The sequence below is a fragment of the Lissotriton vulgaris genome, chromosome 3_1, assembly GCF_964263255.1.
Source record: "Lissotriton vulgaris chromosome 3_1, aLisVul1.2, whole genome shotgun sequence".
Classification (NCBI taxonomy): domain Eukaryota; kingdom Metazoa; phylum Chordata; class Amphibia; order Caudata; family Salamandridae; genus Lissotriton; species Lissotriton vulgaris.
Genome location: NC_141689.1, coordinates 1,040,862,346 through 1,040,879,177, shown reverse-complemented (window position 1 = coordinate 1,040,879,177; position 16,832 = coordinate 1,040,862,346). Strand labels below are relative to the sequence as shown.

Here is a 16,832-nt window from a genome sequence, read left to right as displayed (position 1 = left end):
GTCAGAAACTGCCTAACCGCTTCACCCAGGAGGGGACTTAAACAATTAAACTGTCTGACTTACTAGACCTCAATTTCTGTCTGTACTCCTCTTGGGGAGTTTTCTCTAAAAGGGGGAGTTTGGTATCAGTCACTGGTACGTGGGAGTTCTGGGATTCAGTCTTTGGCGGAAGTCCATGAAAGCGTTTCACGTGACTTGAGTGAACCCACCCCTTCCGCCCCTCCAATTTCACAGCAGTCCTGGTTGTTAACAAAACAATCTTCGGCTCCTTCCAGCGGGGCTCCAAAGGGCTCGATCTGTCAAAATTCCGGATGACTACAACATCTCCCCGGACCAGTTCATGTGGCTTCACCTCGGTGTTGTCTGGGAAGGCTGCCGCAACCTGTGAACGTCATGATTGTAGTGCAGACATCAAGGAAGCAAGGTAATCTGTCAGCATATTATTATCAACATCAGTGATCTTTTGCGGCAGAGGCGTCCCCCACATATTAGGAGGTCTACCGAAGACCACCTCATACGGGGATACCCCTGTCCTAGAGTGGGCTACCATTCTCATATAAAAAAGAGCAACTGGCAAAGCTACTATCCAATCTACTCCCTTCTCTTTACACACTTTGGCAAGGCGAGTTTTCAGAGTCTGATTGTGCCGCTCCACGAGACCTGCTGCCTCCGGATGCCGGACACAGTGAAACTTCCACTGGTACCCCAATAGAAGCGAGACCTGCTTCATGAGTTCAGACGAGAATGGCTGACCGTTATCTGAATATACGACACGGGGCAAACCGTATCGAGGGAAAAACTCACGAACCAACTGCTTGGCAGTGGTCGGGGCAGTGTAATCGGGAACGGGATATGCTTCTGTCCATCGGGATAGGGCACATACAACTACGAGGACATACTTGAATCCTCAGCATCTTTCCATCTGGATATAATCCATCTGGAGGACTTCAAAAGGGTAGTCGGGAGGATGAAACCCACCTTGCTCTACGGGAACACCTTTTCCTGGATTGAACTGACAACAGATCATGCAGGTACGCACTTTCTGTTTTGCTGCTGCTCGTAAATGCTTGTTGAACCAGAGATTCTGTAAGCTATCTAACATGGCTTTTTCTCCTAAATGTGCTGGACTATGTGCTGTGTTGATGATAACTTGAACCATAGAATCGGGGAGAAACCATGTGGTCTTTCCCTTCGTCATCCATCCCTGATCTGTCTCGACCCCTCCTTGTTCAGCCCATTTCTTTACTTCATCTGTAGTGGCATGTGTCTGTATGTCGATGACATCTTGTGTGGGGTCCCTGACTGTCATACAATGTGTCAGTGAGGTTACATCGGTCTTTGTCATGTCAGTCGTTTGAGTATGAGTCAGTGCTGTATGTTTTGCTATACGGTCTGCAAAATCGTTGCCTTGAGAAATCTTGTCTGTGACTTTCGTATGTGCCTTGCATTTCATGATAGCTATAGCTGTAGGCAAATGTATGGCTTCTAACAGAGCTTGAATGAGGGGGCCATGCTGAATCTTGGCTCCGTGAGAGGTCAAGAAACCTCTTTCTTGCCAGAGGACACCGAAATCGTGAACGACTCCGAATGCATAACGGGAATCTGTGTATATGTTTACTTTCAAGCTTTTGGCTCGTATACAGGCTTGAGTCAGAGCAATGAGCTCTGCTGCTTGGGCTGACAGGGTGTCAATGCGATGTGTTTCTATGACTTCAGTTTCAGTGGTCACGGCATATGCGGCCACTAACTCTCCTGTACTTGTTTTTAAACATGAACCATCCACATAAAGTGTCAGGTCTGGATTGGGTAATGCAACATCTGTCAAGTCTTGTCTAGGTCTCGTAACTGTGTCAACTACATCTACGCAGTCATGTGGAGTAGGATCTGTTGTGCTCGATGGTAAAAGTGTAGCAGGATTCAGTGTATTGCAACGTCTGATTTCTATGTGTGGTTGAAATAACGTCAATTCATAACCTGTCAGTCGTGCTACAGTCAAGTGTTGAGTCTGTGTTCTGTTTAGGAGAACCTCTACAGAATGTGGAACTTGTACTGTCAATTGATGTCCTAGCACAATGGAGTCACTTTGTCTGATTGCTAGAGCTGTTGCTGCAACTGACTTTAAGCACGCAGGCAAGGCCTGGGCTACTGGGTCTAATGTACTCGAGAAATAAGCACACGGTTTGTGTTTGTCTGCTTGTAGCTGAGTGAGAACTGACAACGCTGTGCCATCGCGTTCTGTGACAAAAAGTGTAAAAGGTTTGCTGTAACATGGTGTCGCTAAAACTGGTGCTTGACATAAGGCTTTCTTTAACTCGTCAAAAGCTTGTGTATGTTCCTGGGTCCAAGGGAGGACAGTCGAAGACGCTGCCTCCTGTGTTGTCAACTGTATGAGTGGTTTAGCTAGAAATGCATATTGTGGAATCCATTGTCTGCAATAGGAAGTGAGTCCAATAAAGGCTCGTACTTCTTTCTGTGTCTTGGGTTGCGGAAAATGTGCAATTAACTGAATTCGTTCAGGTGTCAGCTGCCTACCCCACTTGGACAGCAAGTGCCCAAGGTACACCACTTGCTGGGCACAGAATTGTAGCTTCGAAGGAGACACCTTGTGTCCCTTGTCCGCCAAAAAATGCAAAACTGTCAATGATGCTTGTGCACATTCTGGTTCACTACGGGCGGTGATCAAAAGATCATCGACGTATTGTAGTAGGGCAGTGTTGGCAGGCATGTGAATACTGTCAAGTTGTCGTTTTAATGCTTGGCTGTAGATGCTGGGGCTTTCTGTAAATCCTTGAGGTGCGCATGCAAATTTGAAGCTTCGGCCATTTAAACAGAATCCGAAAAGATATTGGCTTTCCGGATCAATGGGGACACTAAAGAAGGCGTTCTTGAGGTCGATTACAGTAAAGAACGACGCTTCAGAATCAATAGCAGTCAATAGGGATGAAATGTCTGGGACCACGGGATACTGTGGTATAATACATTTATTCAATTCTCGTAAATCGATGACTAATCGATAAACAGGAGGGGCATTTGGATCCGTACGTTTAAGAATTGGAATGATAGGGGAATTACAAACATTTTAGTCGGTTTCTACAACCACTCCTTGTGCAATGAGCTCGTCAATGATTTTCAGTAAGGCCACTACAGCATCTGGTGGTAACTTGTATTGTCGGATTCTGGGTAGTACTACTCCTGGCTTGAGTGTAACACGGTATGGAGTAATGTGCATGCAACCTACATCAGTGGGGCCTTGTGCCCATAAATGTGCAGGAACATTCTGTAACCTGGGGTCAAAATCTCTCAATACATAATGTCCTTTGAAGTCACGAAGAAACAACCTTACTCCTTCCGGAGAACAACAAATCACAGCTCCTAGAGCTTTCAGGGTCTTTATACCAAGCAAGTTTTCTGGACATGATTTTGTGAGCAATAAGTCTGTAGTACGAGATAATGGACCAACTGCTAGGGGAACTGGTTTCGATACTTCATTGACTATAGGCTTTCCTGAAAATCCAAGGGAAACATTCTGTGAGCCTGAGAGGGGTGCCCCTGGAACCTCTTCATGACTGATGGTTGTTCTGCTTGCCCCGGTGTCAATCAAAAATTTTCTATCCTTCCCTAATACCTGACTATGTACATAAGGACCTTCTTGATCTACAGGAACCTCGATAAGGGGCAAGCCAACCTCCCTCTCTAGGCTGTTTCATGTGTATTGCTGGTAATCGGGATAGTCAGATTGTGCATACTGGTACATCTGCTGTGTAACATGTTGTGTTGCGGCAATGGGTTGGGGCTGTGGTACTGCTACGGTCTGTTGTGGCGCTTGCATAGGCTGAACATTCTGTGGAACGTGTGGTTGGACCTGGTCCTGTCTAGGAGGATGCGGTCTCTCTTTAGTTTTACCTGTGGCTATGTTGTGTTTCAAAACTGCACAATCGTTTACATAGTGACCTGGCTGTTTACAATAGTTGCATATCCCTTTAACAGGAGCTGCTGAATTTGAATTATTGGATTGTGTCGTACCCCGTTTATGACCATCAGCTGGAACTGACTGAGCAACTAGTACTTTCATTTTCGTGTCTTTCATACGTCTCTGTTCGTGATCATGTTCTTCCCTAATTCTGTTCTGGTGGTACTGTAACATTTGTAACATTTGGGAAGGCGTATTAGCTTGCCATGTGCTCTCAACTTTCAGTACACGGTTCTTAACCTGGGGCAGGGAATTCTCGACTAATTTTGACACAAAAAGGTGTGGGTATGACTCGCTACTTGTTTTCAGGCCACTATTAATAATAAAACATTTCTCGAATCGGGAATAAAAATCACTAGTGTCTTCATCGTGTTTCTGTTTACATGCTGAAATTGCATCCCAATCCTCCTTTTTAGTTGCCAACAACCTTGGCAAGACCTGTACTAACAATCCTGGTAATGCTTTAGTTTTCTCCCCAAGACCTAAACCTGGGGTTCGACCAGTTTCTTCAGTTTCTAATTCAGCCCAATTAATCTTTTTGTCTCCCACCTCCCATTCTTTTTCTTTGAGTTTCTCGTAAATACCGGCAGGCAATAAAACTTTCAGTATTTTCATAATGTCGGGATAGGTGTAATCTCCCATGAGTAACATGTCTTTTATTTCACGGTGAAAACCTGCAGGGTCTTTATCATGACTGGGCACTATTTTCTTCCTTTCTAACAATTCCATTTTAGTTATGGGCGTGTATACAAACACGCGTTCAAAGGTATCATCGGGGTTCCGGATGGGATGTACTTCTCGTAAAGGATTCTGTTTGTCTAGGTGATATGGTTGCCTGACTGGGGGTGGAACGGAAACAAGATGTGGAGTCAAGAAGGTTCTATACTTGTGACGTTGTTCCAAAATTATTTCAATTAAATCGGTACCTAGGCCTCTCCATCTTCTCAGGAGTAAGTCTTGCAATAAACTATATAATGAACCTGGATCAGATGCTTGGTTTTCATACTGTATAATGAGATGTTGGGTCATGTATATACCAGCTAGTCGCTGCTCTTCTGGAGTGAGACTTAAAAATGTTTGCACTACTGAATCGTCTTTATATATGCTGTCATCCCCGGCCCACTGTACTGCGGACCGGGCTAGTTCCTGATCACGTAAGGTATTGAGTTTGTGATAACCCACTCTTTCTTTCAGTACTTTATCAGTGATTTGGAATATATGCTCAAGGGAACATCGCTCTGGTATCGGGCAAAGGTAACGTTTCTTGTTTTCTAAACGAATGGGTCTGTCGAAGGGCCTATCAAGAGGGTACTGTCTAGGTAGTTTCTCTCTACCTACATATGCCACCATGTCTCCCATCGCCTGTTGCGAAGTTTCTGCTGGAGTCTCTGGTTCTTCCTCATCTGATGTTTCTTTATCGTCTGACCCAGAATGCCTTTCAGATTCTCGTCGGGCATGTATTGCTACTATTTCTTTACGGATCTTTCTAATCATAGCATGTATACATTTCTCGCTATCATGTTTACCCTCTGCAATATTCTGACTCCATTTTGACAATCTATTCATCTCTTCTTGTGGAAAGCTGGGCTGATCTTGTTCCCTTATCAAACAATTAACCAAAAATCGCATTATTAAACCTTGTGTCTCAACCTTCCGATGTGCCATGGCTTCACTAACACACTCTGGTCTTTCTCCTGTTCTAATAAAATGATATATATTGTCTAGATGGTCTGGCATTTCTGGTAATAACACCAAGTAATCTGTAACACGTCTTAAACGTAGGGATGCTAACAACATGGGTACTGTTTTTCCAGGCACTATGTCATATCTGCAATCTGTAAGCCGTTCTTTAAGCTTTTCGGCTGGGGCTGCTTTAGGTGTGCGTTGCATTGCTAATTCTCTCATTGTCATTCGTTGTAACTGTGGCGGGGTGCGATAACCTCCTGTAGCACCTCCGGAGGCGGAGGCTTGAGCATGACCTGGCTGTAGGGTCGGTATCTGTAACGGAGTTGGAACCTGAACAGCGCCAGCTCCAAAGGGATTAAGCGGATGAATACCAGGGGGAACAATAGGGGAAGTGACAACTGGTGCAGGAAGTGGTGCGGGAGGGGTCTGCTGTTGCGGACCTGGGGGCTGATGATCAACGGGTGGTACAGGTGCAGGTGGTGCGGGTACATGGATGGGATTGGTGTATGCGGGAGCTACGTCGTCTAAATAGGAAGAAAGGAAAATGTCTGCTGCTGTCTTATGACGTAATTTAGTCGGAACCAATGGAGGAGGCAGATCTTTCGGTATTTCCTTGGGCAGGCCCTCGGCCAGGACTGGATACAGTCCTGTCATAATGGCATTACTCTGTCTTTCGTGTTGTTCTATTCTGACTCGCTGTCCTTCTTCTAGTAGTTCTTTTTCTTTGGCTTTTTCGGAATCCTCTCTACTTTTCTCTGTTTTTCTGAGTGCTTTCTCTGTCCGTCTATGTGATTCTTTACGCCATAATTCAATGGCATCTTTCTGTGATTGTCTGGCTTTCTTTTTCCATAACGCTTCTTCTACTCTCATGATGCACTCGGCATCCCATGTCCCTGTAACGGGCCATCTCTGATTCTCCGCTAAGTCTTTCGTATAATCCACCCACAAGTCTAGATATAATATGGCATCTAAGCCGTGCTTGTGGTACATAAAATGTCCAGGAGTGTCCCTGGGTGGGATGGGAACTGCTTCTTCGAGTATCCCTTTCCTAGTTCCTATCTGTCGTAATTTCGAAAATAAAGGCATAGCTACCTCGGTTTAGACACAATAAACCCAGTAAGAAAATGCAAACAATCACTCATACCACGACATTAAAACACATTGAAACATTTCGAAACGAACAACAATAACTGGATAACTGAATACTAGATGCACTGCTAAACAGTACAGATACACTGCTAAAACAGTGCAGACCGGATCTGTGTACCCAAACCCGTCTTGACCGGACACAAATTAATGTACCCGTCTTGATGCGTCCCCAGCAACGGTACTCACCGGGAAGCACGGAACGGAAGGCCTCGGAAACTCGACTGGACTGGACCGCTACGACGTCACTGCTGCTGCTGCGCACTACGCATGCGTCTCGACACTACTGGTGGGCCTCTCGATACCTCGGACACTGCTCTCTCGGCTGGGCTCTGGTCGGGATCCTCCGCACTCCTCACCGCCTCGTCTGGATGTCGACCGCAGTCTCCGTCACCTCCGTAGGCCTGAGGGAGATACAGGAAAACCTGCAGATGCGCATGGGGTCCGTCACAGCTGTAGACGGGGGCAAAGCCTGCGACGCACCGCCGGCGCGTGGGGTGGGGGAGGGTTCCCTATTCGGGCTCCAAATTATGTGGTAAATATTTTACCGTATACAAATTTGCCAGATAATTTCGGACAAGTAAAGAAATAGCTCAATCAAATGAGAGGCAGAGTCCGTGGTGTCTGAGTCATAAGGGCTTTAATCATAAATGATGACTCGAGTCATGGAAATCTATTCCATCAATACAAGGGTTCGGGTATGCAATGATGGCAGGAAAGATGTCAACGATTTATTAACAGTACATGACATATATAGTAAAATGACACAGTAGGATTGAATACAGTAGGCGTGACAAGTGAAATGTATATGATAAGAAAACATGTGCGTAGCAAAAAGGTGTGAACAAGGGTGTGCACAGAGGCGTGCTCTGGAAACGTCACAGAAAAGTGTCACAAGTGGGTGGATGCTTAGAGAAATCTTGCAGAGTCAGCTGAAACCTGTGGCCTGAATGCGCGCGCAGCTAATATGACGTGTGATTGACGTACATCTGGAGGAAGCTAAGGGTCTGGCCTTTAGCACTAGTAGAGGAGACAGAAGTCTGGCATGTCAGATCGACCTGTCCCTATAACATATCTGATATCTAGTATTTGGAGGATGTATAATCTAGAGTAAAAGGTCTCTTGGGCAGAGGCTACTCTATACTGAATGTTAGTGCGTGCATAGGTGTCTGCGTGTCTACGTGCGGGGCCACGGGCCTACTCTGGTAACGGGAACTGTAAATTACTTGCACGGAGACAGGGGGACTTGCTCTTTGCTCTGTAGCCGGGGATATGTTTACCTAAATCACTAGACAGGAATGTGTTTTCGAGGAGCTGAGCTGGCTACGCTGATAACTTGAAGGTAAAATACTGTTTTTGGCAGGCAGACCAGGCCGAGCCGGGCACCGCTCGCTTGGCAGGAAGTAAGGCAGAGGTCAGGGATGCATCGCCATGCTGCAGCTTTCAGAGGCAGAGACATACGTGAAGACAGAAATCAGGGCCTAGCTCGGCAGAGCCAGAAAAAAACGTGAAAGTGCACCATGTAAAGACGGTGGCACGGCATACTTAGGAACTGAATTATCGATCCATTCATGGTGGATCTGATAGAGGACATGTTAACGTTGGACGCAAATGTATTTGCGTCTTCAGATTCGGTTGTGGAGGGAAATTACATGTACTTGAAACTCGTACATGGAGCCGTTGGGGTACACGTTAGGGGACACAATTAACCATAAAAATTTCAATTACCTCAGGGGCATGCCTAGTGTGTGTGCCAGGAGACAATTCATCAGACTACATGTCGGCCATGGAGTGAATCCAGGTACATCCAGCATCTAAGGGGGTGGCCAAAGCAGTCAGCCTTAAAGGCCCTGGACCCCCAGAGCTCAGACCACAGCCTCTGAGGGAGGTGATTATAGCAGTCCTTGCAGTTCACCTTCAGCAGGGCGGGAGGCTCCAAGGCACCAGCCTGTAATGTGGGGCCAGCTCACCAGACTGTGGTGCCCAGGCCACCAGCCCATGGCACAGGGGCATAGGCAGTGCCACTTACTTTCAGTACACCATTGGGACTGGAAAAGGCTGTGGCGGCGTGCCTGTGCTCCACATGCTTTGATAAGTTAGGGTGCAGAGGTGGGGTGGTATATTCAACCGCACGCAGAACTGTATTGGAGCATGTTCGCTCAGACACCCATTTTGACTCCTTCCCTGACTATACCTTTTTCTTTTTAATAGCAGTAAATTCGATTTTTTTTACCTTCATTTTAGGGGTTTTTCGCGATTACTGATGCAACGTCTCAGCCCATTACCTTCTGATAGCTTACTATTTGGGTCACTATTGAATTCTGTGGACCAAAACACTACCAACTTATTAGAAACTGAAACAGTGTGATTGCATCAGATTCTCATCTACTGAAGAGATGGGAGCCACAAAGAAATTGATCTCGCTAGGGCCAGGGCGGTCTCTGAACTTGGCTACATTTTTCTTCATGACTTGAATTCTAATAAAACCAGACTGTAAATAAATGCAAAAGTGCTCCATCATGAATAATTTCTGTGCAATACCCTTTTAATACGTTCTCTAAGTAGGTGAATGGTAAAGTCATATCGTGCAGGCCTTGAGTATCACAAACCCTTCATAAATGTAACACTTTTATACTCATTATTTGTGTCCAAGTGCAGCTTTCTCTTTTCCTTTCATACTGCAACTTCACATTTGTCTCTGTATGCTCACTTTCTGAGTTTAGTATTTACAACTTAAACTGGCGCAACTCGGTATTTGTGATGTAGTAGCACAGCAGTATGAGAGACCATGTGGGATTTAGGATTTCTTCTATTGGGTTTTAGAGAAGGACCTGTTCAACATGTTAAAAAATAAATGCAGGGGTTTGTCATGATCGCTTTGCCTATTTTTGAGAGGTGCTTCTTTTTATGCCAAATCTATTGAGATCAACAGGATAGATTTTCTGGAATATGGCCTCAAGCAAAACTGCCATGACCCAGACCACCAGGCTAAAACTTCTTTCAGCGTTTATGTTTTTTTAGGCTTGCCCCTCCCACTTTCTCACCCAACATTTACCACAGAGAATTCAAATGCTATTCTCCCGGGCTAGTTGTTTTTTCTGAGCTGCAATGCCCTCTATGAAATTGCCGTTGATTGTGTTCAGAGCAGTATCTAGGAATTAGAAACTTCATTTCAAAACCACGTATTGTTTTATCCATTTTGAATCATTAGAAACATGTACTTTCAACAAGTGAGCAGCTATTTGACCATTGTTCTCTTGTCGTAGCTGACAACAGGTGCCCTTCTTCATCACGATAAATGGAAGTTTGCCAAGGATGGCTGATAAGTGCAACAGCTTGTTAGAGCTAAAAAGAGGCTAGCCTGGGAATAAGAAGACACATTCCCTGGGTTGGAGATTGTTGTCTGCATTCAGTTCTCTAGATGAAAGGGAAGGCAAAATGCACATGTAGATTGCATTGGCTCAGAATGGGAAAAGGGGGCATGAAACGAGAAGGAGATAACATAAACACACAGAATGATCTCAGAATGACTTTAGCATCCCAATTTGGAACGTCAGAAAGTCTGATGTTCATTGGCCAAATTGAAGGTTGGTGCTTGCACCACATAGACTAAAAAGTTCTACTTTGAGCAGTGATTCATGCTGTAATCAGTAATGGAAGCGCATTCTAAACAGACTTGAGACTGTATCCTTGCAGCTTCAAAACAGGACACAATATTCTGTATTTCTCCTTTTGACATTTTCCGTAAATTTACTTGGCATGCCAGCTGTCTCCAGAAGCTTAGTTGAATGAGGGTTGGTTAACATGTGAGTGGTGGAGAAAGGATCATTCCAACTTCCTCTATAGTAACTCCTTTCTAACCAGTTAAACCATTATTCCTGGATGCCTACTCCCGCACAATTCCATTTTAACTGAGCTCTAAACAGATTAAGCTAAACACTGAAAACCTTCCTCACTCATAAAGGGCATTAGAAGTGGGAGTAAAAAACATTCAGTGGCAGCATTGGCCAAACCTGGGGAGAGGCAAAGATAGGTAAGACATTAGGAGACATCCCACACCAGTGTATTACTTCCTTCCAATCTGTTTTCACCAAGAATTCCCACCTCTGACTCTGTCTGCCTCACAGACTCCACTACATCTCCTACATCCTCAGGCATTACAACACAGGCACAGCCACACAGGAAGGCTTTTAGTTGGCCATCAAATGTTACCTCACAGTAGATTAAGGTGTTGTGGTAGGCCATCTAACAGGGTTGCAAGATTCTCCTGCTGAGCTGGAGGGCCTTTAAGCTTCACCTATTCAATATTCCTCTCCTGCACTCTCATGCCTAATGTGCAAGGTAACTGTGGCACACTGGACCCCGCAATCAGTTTTGTCTGTGAGCAATCCTTCATATTGAAGTTTACAATAGGAGACATGTATATTGGCATCTTTGGGTTGTAGGTTTTGGTGAACTCTCTTTACTCTTTCTTCCAGTATACAAGATATGCCACTACATGATGATTTTACTTTCCAGGTTCTCAGGGCAATGCCCTGTTTTTTCTGGACCAGGTGGGTGCAGAGCTGGTTTTCAAATGTGCGTTTGATGTATCCTTCTGGAGTGATGCATGGATGTCAGTTAGTGGCAGAAAGTAGTAGAAACTGCTACTCTGGTTCTTTCTTTTGCTCCCATGGTACTCTCATTGATACTCATCATCGTCCTTGATCATGAAGGAAGTAGCAGAAACAGAAAGTAAACAAGATTCCAAGAGTGCCGCATACTTTTTGTAGTTGCCACCCGTATCCCTTCCCCTACCAACCCACAAGCAAATAAGAGTTTGTGAGGGCCTAAGGGTGAAGAACACGTCAGTCGTATCATGTCTTTTTGGGGCATGGTGCATGATGTCTCATTGGCTACCTCTCGCATTTTGGTGAATCAACGTCCATGATGTGCAGTTGAATGAGACTGTAACTGCATTCTCTGTGTATTTGCTTATGCAGACAGGACACCAGTGGTCTTTTCTTCGATGCATTTAACGTAACATTTGATTCATGAGTCTACCTGTGTTTACTTAGATTTAACTGTTTTTGCCTAAATCTGAGAGTTGATGCTTCTTTAACCTAGTCCAGGTTTTGCATTGAATAAACAATTACCTTTTTCTTAACCCGTCAGTTATAATCCATTCAGATTATAGATATTTTGCCAAATAATATATCTACTTATGTTTTAAAAGGAAACCAGACAAACCTTTAAGCTCTGTTGGTTTATTTTTAGTTCTATGCTTTGTGCTGTGTAAATGAGTAGCCATTTGCCGAAGTTAAGTTCTCATCCAAAAAAGCTCAGAGTTTATTATTTTGATTAATGTTAATTTTGTTTTTGCCCTCTATTCCCAGATTGTTTCTTACTCCGTTTCCTGTGTTACTGTCTCTGCCTTCAGCGTGGGTATCATTGGATCAGAGGAGGCAGAAGAGATCATGAACAAACTAAAAGCATTGACAGAACAGAATCAACAGGCTAGTCTGCTAACTACCAATATGTTGCATGGTTATTAATTATCTAACTCTTGTGTTTTTGACATCTTTTTATTTATCTTCCTGTTCCTTTATACTTACATGGGATGACAGACATTTACTTGTATACTAAACAGGGACTTAACAGTCAGAATCCCATGTACATATGCTTATTTTACATTTGTGTGCCCATAGGATCTCCCTGTGACTTTCATAATCTTCTCCTGCCTCACCAAAGTATAAAATAATATAAACATTTTCAAAATGGTAATGAGGTTATTTCCACCAATTTCCTGCCAAAATCTTATAATGAACCAGAGTTCTGCACAGGGTTACTTACACAAGGTTGAATCCTTCTGAAACTATGCTGAACACAATCTAAGTTTCATTAAAAATGTTGTGATGTAGGTGTTTTACTTGACCTACTCTATTCTTAAATAAAAGCTGTGTATAGGTTCAAGAACATGCAACATGAAAATAATTCTGGACGTTGAGCAGATAAAGCATGGCGCGTAATGAAGGGTTGGTGAAAGGAGAGAAACAGGGTAGCACGAAAATAGAAAAATAAATCAGGAATGGAGTGATGAGTGATTTAGGGTCTGGTCGTCGAGTGGGGCATTACTTGAAGACACCTTTATTTTTTAACAGGTTATGAAGTGCTATTAGAGGTGAGGGATAGGATTTTCCAGTGTAGTGGTGTGGAAGATTTGATCATGGACAGGAAAGTAAATGTGATTTATTAAGTCTGTGTGAGGTGGGAATCGAGGACCAAGAGCTTAGATGGATTTTGAAGCCATTGCCATGAGCCTGAAAAGGGCTCCATTTTCTTTCACAAACTGTTCGTACTGGTGTCAGAAGGTGCAGGTGAATCCAGCAACATTAGAGAGCATTGGGTGAGATATTTAGGGCATTGCACTGAGGTTAGCAGGCATAAAGGGAATAACCTAAAAGAAAACATTGCCAGTAGGTTAGCTTTCCGAAAAGTGCTTTGAACAGGATTTTGGTTAATCAGAGCTTGAGGTGGGATCAGTTTTTTCACACAAGTAGCTTATGGTGGCAGCTTTACCAATCATATTGATACATAAACAGTGCATTTCTTGTGAACAAAACTTTAGATCGTTGTACTTTCAAAAGTGTAATCTTTTACTCAAGGTTTTTATAAAATTATTAATGTTCCCTCGTGATGAGATGTGCCTCTACCTTGGCATCAGGAGAGGCGACTGGTGTATCTTTATGCATGAAAAGGACAGTTTGAAATCTCAGGGCAGAACACCTGCTTCTCTTGGAAGATATAGTTTCCTTTAAAGGGTGTACTGAGAATAGCATTGATTTAAAAAAAAAAGGAGTTCATCATGCTATATGATTTGGGATGAGATGGCAAGAGCGCACCTGATTGCAAAGAATTCACCATAGATTTCTTGATTAGTAAGCATCAGTAGATAATCTCTAGTGAACAGGACAAGAGAGTTGAGCACAATAAAGAACTACTACCAAATGTAACAAGTAAAGCCATGTTTGACATCGCTGATTGACAAACACAGCCCTAGTCATGTAGTGTCTTGCCAGTTGTTAGCAGCCTTCACCGTGCCAGGTTTTTGCCTGACGGACTACCCAGATACAGTAATATATGTAAATTCAGAAATATGCCAGATAGGGAGACCTAGAAGTAGCAGACACGCTAAAGCAGTAACCCAATTCTGTTAATAGGAGGAGCAAACAAACTGGGCTCAAATCTGTCACTAGACCTAACTCAGTTCAGACCTATCCTCAGTACTGACATAGGAAGACAGTCTGTTTCCAGCCTGAAAACAGACTGCACGCCCATTTTCTCAAAGTTACACACACAATTCTAAAATTAATAATACATTTAGTACCATGCAACAGCGACTCCACTCAGGCCCTCAGCAGCATGGTACAGATTTTTAAATGTCCCATTCAGTGCCTTCCAAACATTAGAACCATAGAAATAGGTTTGTCTCAAAGCATTTGGAAACCAACCCATTTCTTCATCAAGAGAGATGAGGATATTATAAACACACTGAACAAAGAACAATAAAGAAAAATGTGGATTTGTGTATTATTTATTTATTTTGAAGCTTATAGAGCGCACAGCTACCTCCGACGGAGGTGTCCCGGCGCTAGGATTACATGATTATCCCCATGAAGAGAGACCAGAATCAAATCCTACAGAGGGACTAAGAAAAGCGATGAATTGATCGAGCCCGATCCTACCGCTTAGTGAACAACCAGGTCTTGAGTTTGCGACGAAAGATAGGCTCAGATTCGCAAAACCTGAGGTCAAGGGGGAGACCGTTCCAGAGCTTGGCGGCAGTGACGGTGAAGGATCTGCCGCCAGTCCGAGAAAGCTTGAATCTAGGAACCATCAGCAGACGCAGATTGTTGGATCTGAGATGTCTGACTGAGGCAGAAATTAAACCTGCTTCCTCTGCTTTTGTACCTTCTATCCAAGGTAGTGGCCTCTCCATGAGCACAGAGGCCATAAAGGTAATTCCAGATTTCATTTATCTAGGCTGATGTTTGGGTAAGCAAGTGTGATTCATATAATGAACTATTCAGGTGCATAGGCGACAAAGAAGCCATTTCGAAATCCTAAGTCTTACTCATAAGATAATATACCACACTGGCCCTAACTATCTAGCAAAAAACTCCAATGGTACATACCAAGGAGATCTTTAAGGTCCGGCACCAAATCATATTTGGGTCAGCCGCCTGCACGGGCGTCCCGTAATGGTTGTCGCTCTTTTTCTTACCTTGCCCCCATGCTTTGGAACAAATTGCCATCACACCTTTTATCCATTGTGGATCATAAATGCTTTCATAAAAACCTCAAAACCTGGCTCTTTTCTAAGTTAACAGTTTGCTGGTCGAGAGCTGCTGTCTGTTGTAGCTGTTTTTTAGCTGCAAGCGCCTTGAGACCTTCCAGTGATAAGTGCGCTCTACAAGAATATTTGACTGAACATGACTTAGAGCAGTCGCTGGTTTTTGTTAGTGCGGATAAGGATGTGTTTAGAAGGATAGCATCATTGTTAGGTGGCCTCACCCGCTCTCTGCTTTAGGAACTATCTGTGTTCTAAAAACACTTCAAAGTATCAATCAAGTACTGAATTCTACTTAGGAACATATAGAATATTGTCCATCTCATATCTGTTCCTACTCACATCTGAACAAATCTCTTTTCCCCTTTAACGTACTCACATTCACAAAAAACATAATCAAGAGATTGACAAGCAGTCTGATAGTTCATATGTTGGATCTCCTTTGGCACCTTCAATCATTCCACATTTTTACTGGGCACTGCCAAGACATCCAGCGAATCGGTGCGTTCTGCAATCTTAAGAGCAGACATGATTCTCATGCCTCACTATTACATAAAACAAATAGCAAGCACATTATTCTAAACTCTCAGGTAATACTAACATGGTTCATTTCAAATCCATAGGTTTTGCTGACTGTATTGCCTAACATTCTGGTCCCAGTGAAGAAAATACTCAGCCTGAAGAGACATTTCTTTCTCTTTAATACTGTCCTAGGTGGGCTCTTTTTCAGAACTAGAAAACTGGAAGCATGCTGCTACTACTCCAGTATGGAATCTTTCATAGATTCACATGCTTAAATCTTCCGTCGGTGAGGTGGGAGTCCCCCAGTAATTATAATTAGCAGTGCCAACTAAAGTCTCATACAGTAAATTTTAAACAGGTGACATTGTAAGCCAATTTAGAAAGTTTTAGAAAGAACCGAACTGTAACAAATCAGAGAACAACACTCACATCATCCCTTTCCACCAGGGCTAACACACCTCAAAGTTTCTCCAGCATGTCCTTTGTTGGGAGTCTCCCTGAGCTCTGCTCAATTTCAGTAAAACATCTATTATTATTGACCTTTACTTTAACTTTCCCTCCTTCTAACAGCAGAGTGTTTAATAATTAAAACCTCCATGTCAGAAGGATCTAAAATAGGATTATTTAGACCACGTAAGTCCTTTGGCAAGCTTAGTCTCTTCTCTGAAGACCCTCCTAAAGAGTTCCTATATTGCCTTCATCCTGGCCACAAGCTTATGGAGTGCAAGTATTGCTGGACATTTTCTGCCAAAACTCTTAAGGATAGGGAGGCAAAACTTATTTTGTGGCTGCAAAAGAAAAAAATCTGTACAAACTCCAGTCTCTGGAGATGAGGAGTAAGGAACATCGTCATTCAGTAAGGCTTCGAAAAGAGAAGAGCATGAAAGTCAAATGTTCTGATGAACCTCCTAAAAATATTTCAAAGGCAAAAGACGAGAAAAGACTTAAAGAAAGCCCGAAATCCAGACTAAAGCTTGCTTCGTTCCCTGTTTTTTCCAAAATGAAAACTGCAGTCAACACCAGCCGAACAAAAGCGGAAAAAGCAAAAGCTCAAGGTGAATACACCAAAACCAACAAAGAAGTAAAGAGAAGCTTAAGAGCAGGCAAGTGAACCTTCATCTATCGTCTTGCCACAGAAGCAGCAAGCCATGGAAACTTGAAAGTACTCTCCGACATAAC

The 16,832-nt window shown here is 43.5% G+C and overlaps 1 protein-coding gene across 1 annotated transcript in view; it reads left to right on the top strand.

Moving 5' to 3' along the window:
- FOCAD (focadhesin) overlaps positions 1–16,832 on the top strand; it is a 1,219,893-nt gene that overhangs the window by 890,921 nt on the left and 312,140 nt on the right. The window contains exon 32 of the mRNA XM_086961452.1: positions 12,178–12,297. Coding sequence (XP_086817578.1) covers positions 12,178–12,297 — 120 coding nt within the window. The remainder of the gene's footprint in view (positions 1–12,177; positions 12,298–16,832) is intronic.